The sequence below is a fragment of the Onychomys torridus genome, unplaced genomic scaffold, assembly GCF_903995425.1.
Source record: "Onychomys torridus unplaced genomic scaffold, mOncTor1.1, whole genome shotgun sequence".
NCBI lineage: Eukaryota > Metazoa > Chordata > Mammalia > Rodentia > Cricetidae > Onychomys > Onychomys torridus.
This window is the reverse complement of record NW_023413664.1, coordinates 5852-20541: the sequence shown is the minus strand read 5'-3', so window position 1 is coordinate 20541 and position 14690 is coordinate 5852. Positions and strand designations below refer to the sequence as shown.

At 40.3% G+C, this 14690-nt stretch overlaps 1 protein-coding gene across 1 annotated transcript; it reads left to right on the top strand.

Annotated features, from left to right (window-relative positions):
• Nucleotides 1-462: 462 nt before the first annotated feature.
• On the top strand, nt 463-1382 carry LOC118576404 (vomeronasal type-2 receptor 116-like; the record flags this gene model as incomplete). The annotated part of the gene is made up of 1 exon (XM_036176668.1): nt 463-1382. A coding segment is annotated over one exon (920 nt), but the record flags the coding sequence as incomplete, so codon positions are not given.
• Between the last annotated feature and the right edge of the window lie 13308 nt (nt 1383-14690).

Here is a 14690-nt window from a genome sequence, read left to right as displayed (position 1 = left end):
CTCCTTCATAGAATGAAGAAACTTAGAGAACACCATGGATTTTATGAATGTAGACACATTTGGAAAATAAGAGAACACCATTATATGATTTCAAAAAGACATTCTCTCTATTGCACTGAAGTCTCATGCCCTCTTAAGAATGGAGATGTATTAATGAAGAGCAATTTCAGAGTGAAATTAGGTCTATGTGATGTATGTCAGTGCACTAGTGACTTGTAAAACAGATACAACAGTGTCACTCAAGGTGAGGATACCATATAAGTAACAACAGAGAAAGCATTGGTGCTGCTTAATTTCTGTCAGCATGAAGTACAAGGCAAATTGAATTTAATCCTTCTGTATTTGTATGTGAAACAAAGCAAGGCGGTTCAGATATCATTGCAAAGTTCTGGAGCAGGTAAGTGACTTAGAATAAAAGAAGAAACCTGAGTATGCATTCATAATCACCTGCATTTCTGCCAGATGTAGATCAGTGTGTAAAGTGTCCAGAAACTCACTATGCAGACAATGAGAAGAGCCACTGTCAACATAAGACTGTGACATTTCTGGCCTATGATGACCCCTTGGGGAAGATATTCAGCGTCATGTCCTTGGGTTTCTCCTCACTCACAGCTGTTGTTCTTGGGGTGTTTCTGAAGCACAGACACACTCCCATTGTCAAGGCCAATAACCGGCATCTCAGTTACATCCTGCTCATCACTCTGACCCTCTGTTTTCTCTGTCCCTTGCTTTATATTGGCCATCCTAGCACAGTTACCTGTATTCTACAGCAGAACACATTTGGACTTCTGTTCACTGTGGCTCTTTCCACTGTGATGGCCAAAACTCTCACTGTACTTATAGCCTTCAAGATCACTGCTCCAGGGAGAATGAGGAGGTGGCTGCTGATAGCAAGGGCCCCTAATTTCATCATTCCCATCTGTACCATGCTGCAAGTTGTTCTCTCTGGAATCTGGCTGGCAACCTCTCCTCCATTTATTGACAAAGATGCTCATTCACAACATGGTCACATCATCATCCTTTGCAACAAAGGTTCAGCTATTGCCTTCTACTGCATCCTGGGATACCTGGGAACACTGGCTATAGGTAGCTACATTATGGCATTTTTGTCCAGGAATCTTCCTGACACATTCAATGAAGCCAAGTTCCTGGCTTTCAGCATGCTGGTGTTCTGCAGTGTCTGGGTCAGCTTCCTCCCTGTCTACCATAGCACCAAGGGGAAAGTCATGGTGGCTATGGAAGTCCTCTCCATCTTGGCATCTACTACATCACTCTTAGGCATCATTTTTGGCCCCAAGTGCTACATCATACTATTAAGACCAGAAAGGAACTCTCTTCATCACATTAGGGACACAACATACGCTAGAAGTAAGAAACCTTAAAACCTAGTGATTTTTGAAGCATGATTGTTCTTCACTATCTGAATACTCACATATGAAGTCAAAATTTGGCATTTGATCCCATGGGCTATTATTTCTTTAAGTAATCATATTAGGCCAAATGAATTCTGCATCCATCCTCTTACTCATGTTGGGATACATCCTGCATGTTGAGTCCTCCTTTTACAGTCACTATTAATTTGTGCTATTGATTTCATTGGCTGATGAAATCCTAATTTGGGAGTTGTTCCACTTGGATCATTCACATGTTTTATTGATTTGACCACTAGATTATTCCAAAAAATATATTTCCACTGTCAAATACATATGCTGCTGAACAGGGTCAAGAGTTACACATGTAAATATTCTTAAATATTTTGTAAACTTGCCATTAAGTACAAAAAATTTCTGTCAATATAGTGTTTTGTTTCTGAAGCCCTTGAGACTTTTCTGCAATTTCTCATGTATTCTTTTCTTATATGTTTTTATTCTGAAGAAATTCAAATTATTCACATTTGATATAACTTTTCATAAAGATTATACTATAGCATATCATTGCATAATGAGCTAAATACTAAATTATGGCAAATTTAGGACCTCATTTTATAAACCAACACTAAATGTCAACCAAATCTACCAATTTGTAATCAATACCTGTAGCCTCTTTATGAATTATGGTGCCCTGTGTCAAATGCCCAGATGTAACTACTCCCACTGACATTGTACTCACTTCTCTTTGTTACTCCATCCATCCCCACAGCCTTTATCTTGTCACTGCCTCACAGTCCATTACCTTTTGCTAAATTTGTGCATATTCCTTCAACTCATACAGACTGGGAAAGACCCTCATTCCAGGAAGATACAGGACTTGCTTTCCCTATTATCCATCTATCTGGTGGTGGCATAGGTGGGCATGAGCTTCCTTTTTTCCCCTCCCCTCAAATAGCAATGCCTTGGCCATGGGGAAGAGCTGGCCCTGTGGTATTAAGAGCTGAAGGTAGTCCTTTAATTGATGTCTCCTCTTCCCAGATGATGTTAGTTGTGATGACTCAGATGTATCAAGTTGTCGGGAAACTATCAAGCACAATTGACACCATATAATTTTGACACACAACTACATCACTACAAATCTACCTTTCCTTTCCCATTCATGCCCAAGATCTCACATTAAATTCTAAGTGGGGGATGGAAAGAGGGCTGGGCATTTAACAGCACTGGTTACACTTCCTGAGAACCCAAGCTCCAGTCCCAGCACCAATAAGGAAGCACACACCTGTCTGTAATTTTAGTCCATGGGATTCAATACCCTGACACAGATATAAATACATGCAAAAGACCAGTGCACATAAAATAAGAATGTATAAATATTTTTTAAAAGATAAGTAACTTTAAATGTCCCACAGTTTTAAAAGTCCCACAATGGAACACACTTAAATTTCACTCAGAGGTTAAGAGTACTGGCAGATTTTCCAGACGTCCTGAGTTCAACTCCCAGCAATGGCATGTTGGCTAACAACCTGCTATACTGAGAATTGGTGCCTTATTATGGCATTCAGAAATACATGCATTCAGAACACTATACATAATAAATACATCTTTTTTTAATAATTCAGTCCTGCTGTGCAGTGGTTGCACACCATTTACTCCCAGCACTCAGGAGGCAGAGACAGGTGGATCTCTGTGATTTCAAAACCATTCAGATCTACAGAGTGAGTTCTAGGCCAGCCAGTACTACACAGAGCAACTCTGTGTCAAAAAACAGAAAAATCCATCTCCTTATTATATCCAGTCTCTTTTAAAACACAAAAATGCTTTTTAAAGTTGAAATCTCGTTTTATGGGCTCCTAAAAAAAACAAAAACAAAACTTATGTTAAATATTTCCTTATTTCTAGAGGGGAAGGCACAAGGCAAAGTCTCTCTCTGACAAAGGAAATCCACTCTTCAACTGTATAATAGTTTGATTTTCTATGTCTGGATCCACTCACTGTCTTCTGGGTTTCTCCAAAGGGCTTGGGGTACTTCTTCAGCTCCATCCTCTGAGGCACTTACAGCTTATCTTCCAGGCTTAGGATGGCTCCATTCTATAGCTACTGCTGTTCTTGTCAGTCATCCCACAGTGGTGACATCAACTACAATGCTGGGTCTTGTGCTACAACCTGGCTGCATTTTCATCCACAACGCTCATAGACTCCCTTCATGGTTCCAAATCTCAAATTCTCTGTAAATTTCCTTTAATTTTTGACCTTCTAGTGCTAGTGTACTTACACCTTCACCAATGGTTTCTCACAGTGACAAGCCTCAGCTGGAATCTATGACCAATACATGACACCAAAACCAGTACCACCTGGGGGACTCTCACACCACCAAATGTGACTGCCAGCATGAAATACAACTGCCTCTGGGACACAGCATCCATGTGCTCCCAGGAACCATTTTTCAGAAGATTTCAAGTCAGCAAAGCTGGGCTCCTCTCTCTCTCTCTCTCTCTCTCTCTCTCTCTCTCTCTCTCTCTCTCTTTCTCTCTCTCATTTTGAGACAGGGTTTTTCAGTGTAATTTTTTTGCCAGTCCTGCAACTCACTCTATAGTCCAGACTGGCCTTGAACTCACAGAGATATGCCAGGCTCTGCCTCCTGAGTGCTGGGATAAAACTTGTGCACTACCACCACCATGAACTCTTCTTAATCACCACTAATTTCTCAACTCCAGACAACCAGCATCAAATATCTCAGTAAAACAACAGTTTCACTTTAGTAGTTCAGATATTTTGTTAACCATTGCTGATTATTTGGCTCCAGCTAACCAGGGACACAGAATCTTAATGCAAAATAACAAATGGCCCCAGTAGAGTCTTTAAACTTCACTCTGAAATTCACAAGCCATGTTCCCATCTTCTGCATTGCCCTCAATATTCTTATATTCCAAGCTAATACAGAACAGCTTGCTGTTCCTTAAACACTCAAAGGATTTTCTTATACAATGTTTCAAAGTTTCATAGTCCTCCTACAAAACAGCACAGTCAGGTCTGTCAAAGCAAGACCCCACTCTTGGAACCAACTTTTCTTAATTAGAGTTTCCATTGCTACAATAAAACAACATGGCCAAAAACCAAGATGGAAAAGAAAGGGCTTATTATGCACACACTTTTACATTTGAGTACTTCATTGCAGGCATCTAGGAACAAAATCAAACAGGAACTGAGGCAGAGGCCATGGAGAGGTGCTGCTTACTACCTTGCTCAGCCTGCTTTCTTATAGTACATAGGACCACCAGCTTAGGAATGTAACCACCCACTTTGAGCTGGCCCCTCCCAGTCAATCACTGATTAAGAAAATGCCCTATAGCTTGATCTCATGGAGATATTTCCTTTCTTGGGTGGTGGGAGGGTTCAAGACAGGGTTTCTGTATGTAGCCTTGGCTATCCTGTAACTAAGTCTGAGGAACAGGCTGGCCTCAAACTTACAGACATCTGCAAGCCTATGCTGCCCAAGTGCTGGGAATAAAGTTGTGCACCACCACCACCAGCTTTAAAACACTTTATTAATTGAGGTTCCCTCCTCAAATGACTTTAGCTTGTGTCAGACTGACAAAACACTATCCAGTGCAGGGTACTTGAACTGAAAGGAGAAGTGAACACATGCCTCCTTCCAAACCCAGAAGCAATATCCAGTGGATAGCCAGCTGCTACTGAAAGTTTACTTTCCTCCAAGGGAGTCTCCCTGGGAAACAACCATGCTAAAGGGGAGAATGCACGTGCAACAGTGGATGGCCACAGACAATGACCTCAGTGGCTTCTTTGGATATTCGTTGTCTCACAATATCACATCAGGGTGTTTTACTTTCTTGTTTATTTCTTTGTTGTTTTTATCTCAGTTTTTTTGTCTTCTCATTTTTTTTTCTTCTCTCAATTTGCCCTATTAGTTTCTTTGAGTATACACAATGCCTACCAATTTACAGTTTTGATGGGACTGAGAATGTGCAAGCAAGTAGGTCTCAGAATTTTCTTGGGCTCCATTCCTTCTTTTTGTTTGTTTGTTCAATCTAACGTGTTATTTTTTATCTTAGTATATTTTATTTTATTATTATCCCATAGAAATCTGTTTATTTTTTAGTGATAGACAGAAAGGGTTAGGATTCTGGTGTGTGTGTGTGTGTGTGTGTGTGTGTGTGTGTGTGTGTGTGTGTAATAGTCCTTGAAGCCCCAAAGAGGACACTGATCCCTAGGAACTACTGTTACAGGTGGGTGTGATCTACATTTTATGAAGGCTGTGTATTGAACTCTGCCACTTTAAAAGAGCAATACATTATTTTGTCTACTGAGTCATCTCTCCAGCTTCTGTAATATTCTGCAATATCTGTTTATTGAAACATCCCTCTTGCTCCTAAGTTCTACTCCTCTAACTCCAAGGATGCAACAGGATTCTGTAGTTTTCCCCATAGAGGGGTAGCAATGATTTGCCTTCATCTGTAAACATGAGGTCAAAAAATTCCTTTCAATTTCTCCAATAATCAATTGCTGTCAAAGTCTTACATTCACTAAGATAGCAAAAGGAAACCTCTGAGTTAATTTCAAATCTTATAACATATTACAGACAAAAAAAAGAAAAAAAAAACATTTCTACTCATCACAAATGTCCAAAAGCCAAGTCCTGTAAAAATAGGTGGCTGAGTGTAAGGACTTGGGAGACAATATAGATAAAAGTAGTACATATGACACTGATAATCAACACCATTACAAGAAACACTACGAGTCACTTGCTAATGAATAACCTTGCATTGTATTCTAATTGGTCTTTCTGTACCAACATTACATTTGTCAGTAAAAATTTATGAAATGTGAGTTCTGGAAAATGTTTTCTCCCTTCACTTTTGAAGAGAATTTCTCTCTGGACTTAACAAAATGATGTAGCACTTGGAGACAAATACACATCCCAGCAAGCCGGCACTAGAGGCTAAGATGGAGAAGACCTCCACAGCCACCATGACATTGCCCTTAGTGCTGTGGTAGACAGGGAGAAAAGTGACCCAGACACTACAGAACAACAGCATGCTGATTGTCAAGAATTTGGCTTCATTGAATGTGTCAGAAAGATTCCTGGCCAAGAAAGCCACAGTGAAGCTCCCCAGGACCAGAGAGCCCAGGTATCCTAAGACAGAATAGAAAGCAGTTACTGAGCCCTTGTTGCACACAATAACGATGTGCCCATGCTCAGAGTGTAAATCATTGTCATCAGAGGGAGTAGAAGCTCTCAGCCAGATTGCACACAGAATAATTTGGATGATGATGCAGATGGGAATGATGTAGGTTGGAGCCCCTGACACCAGGACCCACTTCATCCTTCTTCCAGGGGTAGTGACTTTGAAAGCCAAAACCACAGTAATTGTCTTGGCCAACACAGTGGAAACAGCCACAGTAAATAAAACTCCATATGTTGTTTGCTGCAGGATACAGGTGGCTTAGTTGGGATGGCCAATGAAGAGTAAGGAACAGAGAAAACAGAAGATGAGGGAGATGAGCAGGATGTAGCTGAGAGTGAGGTTATTAGCTTTCACAATGGGAGTGACTTGGTGCTTCACCAAGATCCCAAGAACCAGAACTGTGTATGCAGACAAACACAAGGCCATGCAGGACAGAGAAGGCTTTTGGGTTCAGAGTGAACTGACAGTCCTTATTGAAACCATGGGATCTAGATGCCCAGAAGTGCCCAATCTAGGTTAAACATAGCCACAAACATAAATCATACTGGAACAGACATTGTAAATTAAATGGACCTAACAGATATCTCCAGAACATTTCACCCAAATACAAAAGAATATATCTTCTTTTCATCATTCATGGAACTTTCTCAAAAATTGACCATATATTTGGTCACAAAGAAACTCACAACAGATACAGGTGGACTGGGGATGAGTAGGAATGGGAAAAGGAGAGATCAGTTAGGAATGGGAGAATGTAGGGAGAGAGTACTGTGAGATACAATTGGGACAGGGGAGCATTTGAGAGGACAATGTGGAAACCTAGTGCAGTTGAACCTCCCTGGAATCTGTGTGGTACACCTTCCTGAATACCCCTAGTAATCGAGGATATGGAACCTGAACCCACATCTTTTTTAATGTGGCAAGACATCCAGTGGTGGGAACAGGGCAACAAGCCAACCACCAAACCTCCAACCTTCAATTTGTCCTGACTACAGAATGTGCTGGAGTAATGGTGGCACAGAACTTGTGGGAGTGGCCAAACAATGACTGGTCTAACTTGCAACACAGGACACAAAAGGGAGCCCATGCCTGACACTGCCTGGATGGCCAGGAACCAGAGGCTGAATTGCCCAGAGACTTAGGATAGAACCAAACATGACTGCCCCTCTTTAAAATCAATGGAATGATTTCTAATGATATTCTACTATATGCGTAAATCAGAGTCTAGCCTAATTATCATCAGAGAGGCTTAATCTAGCAATGTATCAGAACAGATACAGAGAACTATAGCCAAACATTAGGTGAAGACTAGAGAACCCCACAGAAGAAAAGGAGGACACATGATATCAGTCAGAAGTTTGAAGTCACAAGAGAACATGACTCACAGAATCAGCTAAGCAGGGCTCATAGGGCTTCACAGAGATTGAAGTAGCAACTATGGAGCTACTAACCAGCCCAATGCTTAACTAACTAAATGCTTAACTAACTCTGGTGCCTGGTTTTCACGTCTTATATATCTTTCTACTTTCTGCATCACTGCCTGGGATTAAAGGCTGGGTTTCTGGGATTAAAGGCATGGGTCACCATGCTTAGCTGTCTCTGAAGTGGCCTTAAACTCACAGAGATCCATCCGCCTAGCTCTGCCTCCCAAGTGCTGGGATTACAGGCGTGCATTACCACCACGCTTCTTTGGCTATGGCTGGCTCTGACCCATTTTCTAGCCACCATTTTTGGCTTTGTTTTAGTGGCTGTCTGCTCTCTGACTCCAGATATGTTTATTTCGGGGAACACACAATATTTTGGGGAACACAATACCACCACAGTTGTATAGTTTGGTGTTCTTGTGGGACTCCTAACAGTAGGAGTTGAGGGTGTCTCTGACTTTTTCTTCTGCTCTTGAGACACTTCCTCCAACTGAGTTGCCTTGCCCAGTCTTTATAGGAGGGTTTGGCATAGTCTAATTTTTAACATGTTATGGATAGTTCAGTTGATATCACAGGGAGGCCTCCCCTTTCTGGAGGAAGCAGAACAGGAGTAAAACTGGAGGAGGTGGGATGTATGTCTATGAGAAGGATATGAGGATGTAAAGTATGAGAAAAAAGGTAGAAAAATAAAAGTGAATTTAAAAATAAAGTTTGGATTTGTAAAGACACTTTGGATATTTTTAACTGTTTAAAAATTTACAGATTGTGATTTTAATTTATTTACATTTTAAATTATGTTTTTAATACTATGGGATTTAGAAACAAATAAGAAAAGAAAGGTTATTGTTTAAAGAGAAAAATTTAATTGGTCTAGTTGGTTTTGTCAAAAAGACACAAACCAAGAAACATCTGCAAAGAGAAGATAATAAATGAGGAATTGCCCCCATTGGATTGGCCTGTTGGTAGGTCTTTAGAGGCATGTATTATTATTGATTGCTATTGGAGGACCAAGATCATCACAGGCACTGCTACCTTTTGGCAGGTGGCCTTGTATTATATAAGAAAACAGACTGAGCAAGCTATGACAATTAACCTATTAAACACCCCTTTTTCCATATTCTTGGCTTCTGCTCCTGTCTCTAGGTTTCTGTTTTGGGTTCCTACCTTGGTTTTACTTGAGGATGGAATGTAACCTCTAGACTAATAAATGTTTTTCCCCAACTAAGTGGCATACAATTGATGTTTTATCAAATCAATAGACAGCAATGAATAATATAATGGTAATTACTATCCCTTCTGTGATTGGAGTTAAGACTTGGTCTACATGATCAAACCCATATCCAGCATCAATATTAGGCCAAGAATTTATGGGTAGACAGTTCATATCCTCTAGTGCAGAACCCACTACTATTATGATGCTACATAGACACTATATTAAACCATCCCCAACTCCCTGCATGAAATGGGAAGTAGGGCACAACTTAATCCCTACAAGTGGAATGAATGCAATACTTATTTAGGTTTTGGTTTCTCACTCAGGATGACTTTTGCTAGCCCCAACTATTATCTTTTGAATTTTATAAATTTATTTTTCTTAAGAACCATTGAATATTCCATTGTAAAATATACCATCTTTTCATTACCCATTCATTAGTTCATAGACATCTAGCATGATTTTAACTTCTTGCTGTTGTGAATAGAGCAACAAAGGCCATGAATAACCAAGTGTGTCTGAAGTAGGGTGTAGACTCCTTTGAGTATATACCTAAGAGTGATATTGGTGGATCTCATGGAAGATCTATCCCAACTTCCTATTGACGTCCACAGTGACTATGAAAGTTTCCACTCCTGGGAACGGACATGCTTGTACTGAATCCACCAGGTTTAAATGAATGTCCAGAGGAGTCTTGGCCCCAGAGGTGATGGAAATAGAGGGGAGGGGATGGAGGTAAGGTGGGGGTAGAGGCTGGAGGGGGGAGGGCAGGGGAATCCATGGCTGATGTGTAAAATTAAAACACAAATATAATTTAAAAAAAGTTTCCACTCCCATCACCAATGGATGTTTTCTTCATTCTCCACATTTATGCCAGCACATGCTATCATTTATTTTATTGAGCTTGGCTACTGGACACTAGACCAAAACCTGGGGAGCCTGCATGGAAGCAAATTAGGACCTCTACATGTGGGTGATAGTTTTATATCCTGGTCTTATGGGACCCCTGGATGTGAGGTATATGATCTGGCTTTTTGAAGCCCATTCCATTTTGTGGGACACCTTGCTCACCCTTGATGTGGAGGGGAGGGACTTGCTCCTGCCTCAGCTGAATGTGCCAGGCCTTTTTGAATCTCCATGAGAGGCTTTGTCCTTTCTGAGGAGTGTATGGGGATGGGGTAGGGGAGGTAGAAGAGAATGGGAGGAGGGGAGGAAGGGAAAACTATGGGTGGTATGTAAAATGAAGAAAACAATTAATTAATTTTAAAAAGGGACTAATGTTAAGAATTTCTAAGTAGTTTTTATTGTATTTCCATGATGAATAAATAAGAGTGTTAAACACTTCTTTTAGTATTTCTCAGACATGTTTCATCTTTTGTGGAGATCTGTTTAGTTCTGTATGTGATTTTGTAACTGAGTTATTGTCTTTTTCTTGATATCCTTTTTTAAGTTTAGTTTACATGCTTTAGATATTAAATTTCTGTCAGATGTGTAATGAGTAAAGATGATTTTCCACTCTGTAGACTGTCACTTTGCCTGAGTGATGATGCCCTTTGACATAAAGAACATCTTTTCCTATGGCAAGGAATATCAGTTTAGATCATATTCCATTTTTTTTATTATTTGGTTTGTTGATGTCTAGTTTCTTGAGTTATTTATATACTGTGAAAGAGAATACTTACATATCTCATTGATTACAGAGAAGGCATGGCTGCTTCCTAATGAGAAACCTACAGACTCAAATTCAAAGTACTGCAAGGTACTCTGCACAATACCAGAAAAGAAAGGTCACCAGCAATCCAACTAAAATCCCTGTGATCAACATTGCATATGTTCCTGTATTATATCCTGGTTCTATAGTGAAACAAATGTAGGAGTAACCACCCATTGTCTGATTAAATTTAAAGCCCACATCTTGAGAAGGAACCCAAGCCTAGCACTGTTCAAGTGACCAAGAACCTGAAAATAGATAGGCCATGGGCATGGGGGAAAACCAATAGTATTTCTCTGGTAAATAAAAGCATCAATAGAATGACTCCTAATGACTTTCTGATATACCCTTAGATCAGTACATTCTCAGTCACATCATAAGGTTATGTCTCATGTTGCTCTGACAAATGTATAATTCCCAATGCATTTATTCCCCTGAAAATTCCAGAACTAGCTGAGTGATGACTTTCTCTTAGAAAAACAGTCCCTGTTCATCCTTATCTCCTTTTCTCTTTCAGCACAAACCACGGAATCAACATTAAATTTCCCAGTGTTGAGAGAAACAATCAATCAATGGGACCTGTTGAAACTGAGAAGCTTTTGTAGAGCAAAGGACACGGTCAACAATACAAAGCAACAGCCTACGGAATGGGAAAAAGGTCTTCAACAACCCCACCTCTGACAGAGGGCTGATCCAGAATATATAAAGAACTCAAGAAATTAGACATCAAAATGCCCAACAGTCCAATTAAGAAATGGGCTATACAACTAAACAGAGAATTCTCCACAGAGGAAGTTCAAATGTCTGAAAGACAATTAAGGAATTGCTCAACATCCCTAATTATCTGGGAAATGAAAAATCAAAACGACTCTGAGATACCACCATACACCTTTTAGAATGGCTAAGATCAAAAACACAGAAGACAGCTTATGCTGGAGAGGATGTGGAGCAATGGGGACTCTCCAATGCTGGTGGGAATGCAAGCTTGTACAGCCACTTTGGAAATCAATATGGCATTTTCTTAGAAAATTGGAATCAATCTCCCCCAAGACCCAGCTATACCACTCTTGAGCATATACTCATGGAATGCTCAATCATACCAAAAGGGCATTTGCTCAGATATGTTTATATCAGCATTGTTTGTAGTAACCTGAACCTGGAAACAACCTATATGCCTTTCAACTGAAGAATGGATTAAGAAAATGTGGTACATATACACAATGGAGTACTACTCAGCAGAGAAAACCAATGACATCTTGAGGTTTGCAGGCAAGTGGATGGATCTAGAAAAAATCATCCTGAGTGAGGTAACTCAGACTCAGAAGGACAAACATGACATGTACTCACTCATAGGGGGATACTAGATGTAAAACAAAGATGACTAGACTGCTACTCACAACTCCAGGGAGGCTACCTAGAAAACAGGACCCTAAAAATGACACTGGGATCACCCAATGAAAGAGAAATGGATGAGATCTATGTGAACAACCTAGATGTGTGTTGGGGTAATGAAGGGCAAGTTTCGAGGGAAAGAGAGATTAGGGGAGCGGGAAATCCCAACTGGATCAAGAACAGAGAGGGGGAACAAGAAATAACAGACTACATTAAATGAAGACCCCATGAGAATAAGAAGAAGCAAAGTGCTAGAGAGGTCCCCAGAAATCCACAATGATACCTCCTCTGTAGACTGCTGGCAATGGTCAAGAAAAAGCCTGAACTGACCTAGTCTGGTGATCGGATGGCAGAACACCCTGACAGTCATGCTAGAAATCTCATCCAATGACTGAGGGAAGAGGATGTAAAGATCCACGGCCAGGCCCCAGGTGGAGCTCTAGGAATCCATTTGGTGAGAAAGAGGAGGGAATGTATGAGTGAGAATTGTTGAGACCAAGATTGGAAAAAGCACAGGGACAAATAGCCAATCTAATGGAAACACCAAAAGCAAAGGAGTCCCCAACTGGATAAGGCCCTCTGGAAAAGTGAGACAGTTGATTAGCTTGAACTGTTTGGGAGGCACCCAGGCTGTGGGACCAGGACATGTCCTTAGTGCATGAACTGGCTGTTTGGAACCTGGGGCTTATGCAGGGATGCTTTGCTCAGCCTGGGAGGAGGGGACTGGACCTCCTTGGAATGAATCTACCAGTTTGAGCTGAATCCCCAGGGGAGTCTTAGCCCTGGAGGAAATGAGAATGGAGGGTTGACTGTAGTTAGAGCTTGATAATTGTTTTGTAATAAGTAATTTTACTTTGTAAAAGTTTAAAACTCCCTTAAAAAAAAAGAAAAAGAAAAAAAAAAGAAAAGGGGAAGTGTTGTGGATATCGCTCTGTGTAATAAAGACCTGATTGGCCAGTGGCCAGACAGGAAGTATAGGTGGGATAAGAGAGAAGAGAATCCTGGGCGGTGGAAGCCTGGGGAGGAGAGATACCACGAGCCACCATGACAAGAAAGATGTAATGTACTGGTAAGCCATGAGCCACATGGCAAAGTATAGATTAATAGAAATGGGCTAAATATAAGAGTAAGAGCTAGACAATGATAGACCTGAGCTAATGGCCAACCAGTTTAAATAATATAAATATCTGTGTGTTTATTTTGTAAACGGGCTACCACACTACTGTGGCTTAATGGGACCAGGAAAGAAGGTCTCCAACTACAAATGGCACCCAACGTATTGGCAAGAATTTCCACTTAAAACCTGACTAAAAAAGATTCTAAAACAGAACTAAAAACAGCTTCCTAGTTGTCTCTCTCAAGTGAGTGGCAGCCTGCTGGTCTGAGCTATTATGGTAGGTTCCTGGCATGTGTGTCTGACCTGCAGTGTGGTGGGATTGAAGAGTCTACAATGGTACTTTAATCTTATGTTGCTTTGGAAAAGAGTCTCTGCTTCTGTTTCCACAGATAGCCAGAGGCTGTGGATTTGTTCCAGATTAATATACATCAGGTTTGATCAGCCAAGACCACCTGAAAGTTCTCTGATGACAACATGGCCCAGATGATCCAACATCCAGAATGGTTTCAAGGCAACTGGCTCAGAGGTTTATACTCACAGAGTACTCCATAATTCTAAAATTTTCTTTGAGTCCCCATAGGATACAGCGTCCCCCTCCAGCAGGAAGTAGTAAGAAAAACTACACCCAAATTCCTAGCTGGCTTTGGAGATGGAATTGGCTCACTCCTTTTCTAAACACAAGCACATAGTTAAAATAAAAGGTTAAGAGATTCTTAGGTCCCAATTCAGAAGAGCCCTCTGTTGTGAGACAGAGAAAAACCACTATTTTATTGAAAACAGGTTGATTATAAATGCAATCTCTTTCTAAAGATAAAAGGGGATATGATATAGATATGATAGGATGAAAGGGTAGAGTAATGAACTTACTTCTAAAGAGCAACAACTCATTTAAAATGTTTTACATTGGTATAGATTTTAGTCTATTTATACAAACTTAAAGTTAATTTTGTTATACTGTGTGTCTATTTCTACTCTTGTTTAAGGTATTATGTTTGTACAGCTCATTTAAAATTGTAATGGATAATTAAAAATAGATTAATAACTGGTCATCTATGATAATCATACTCATAGCCATGTTAGTTAAGTCTTCTAGGTATACACAGAGATATTTCAGATAGACAGGTAATCTTCAAACACTTCAAAGGTCTACAGAATATGGCATTTAAACTATTTTAAAATTTAGACTTTCTGGACAGTGAGACATGTCTGCTCCTGGCCACACCAATTTACTTCAGAGAGGAGGATTGGCATTGAAG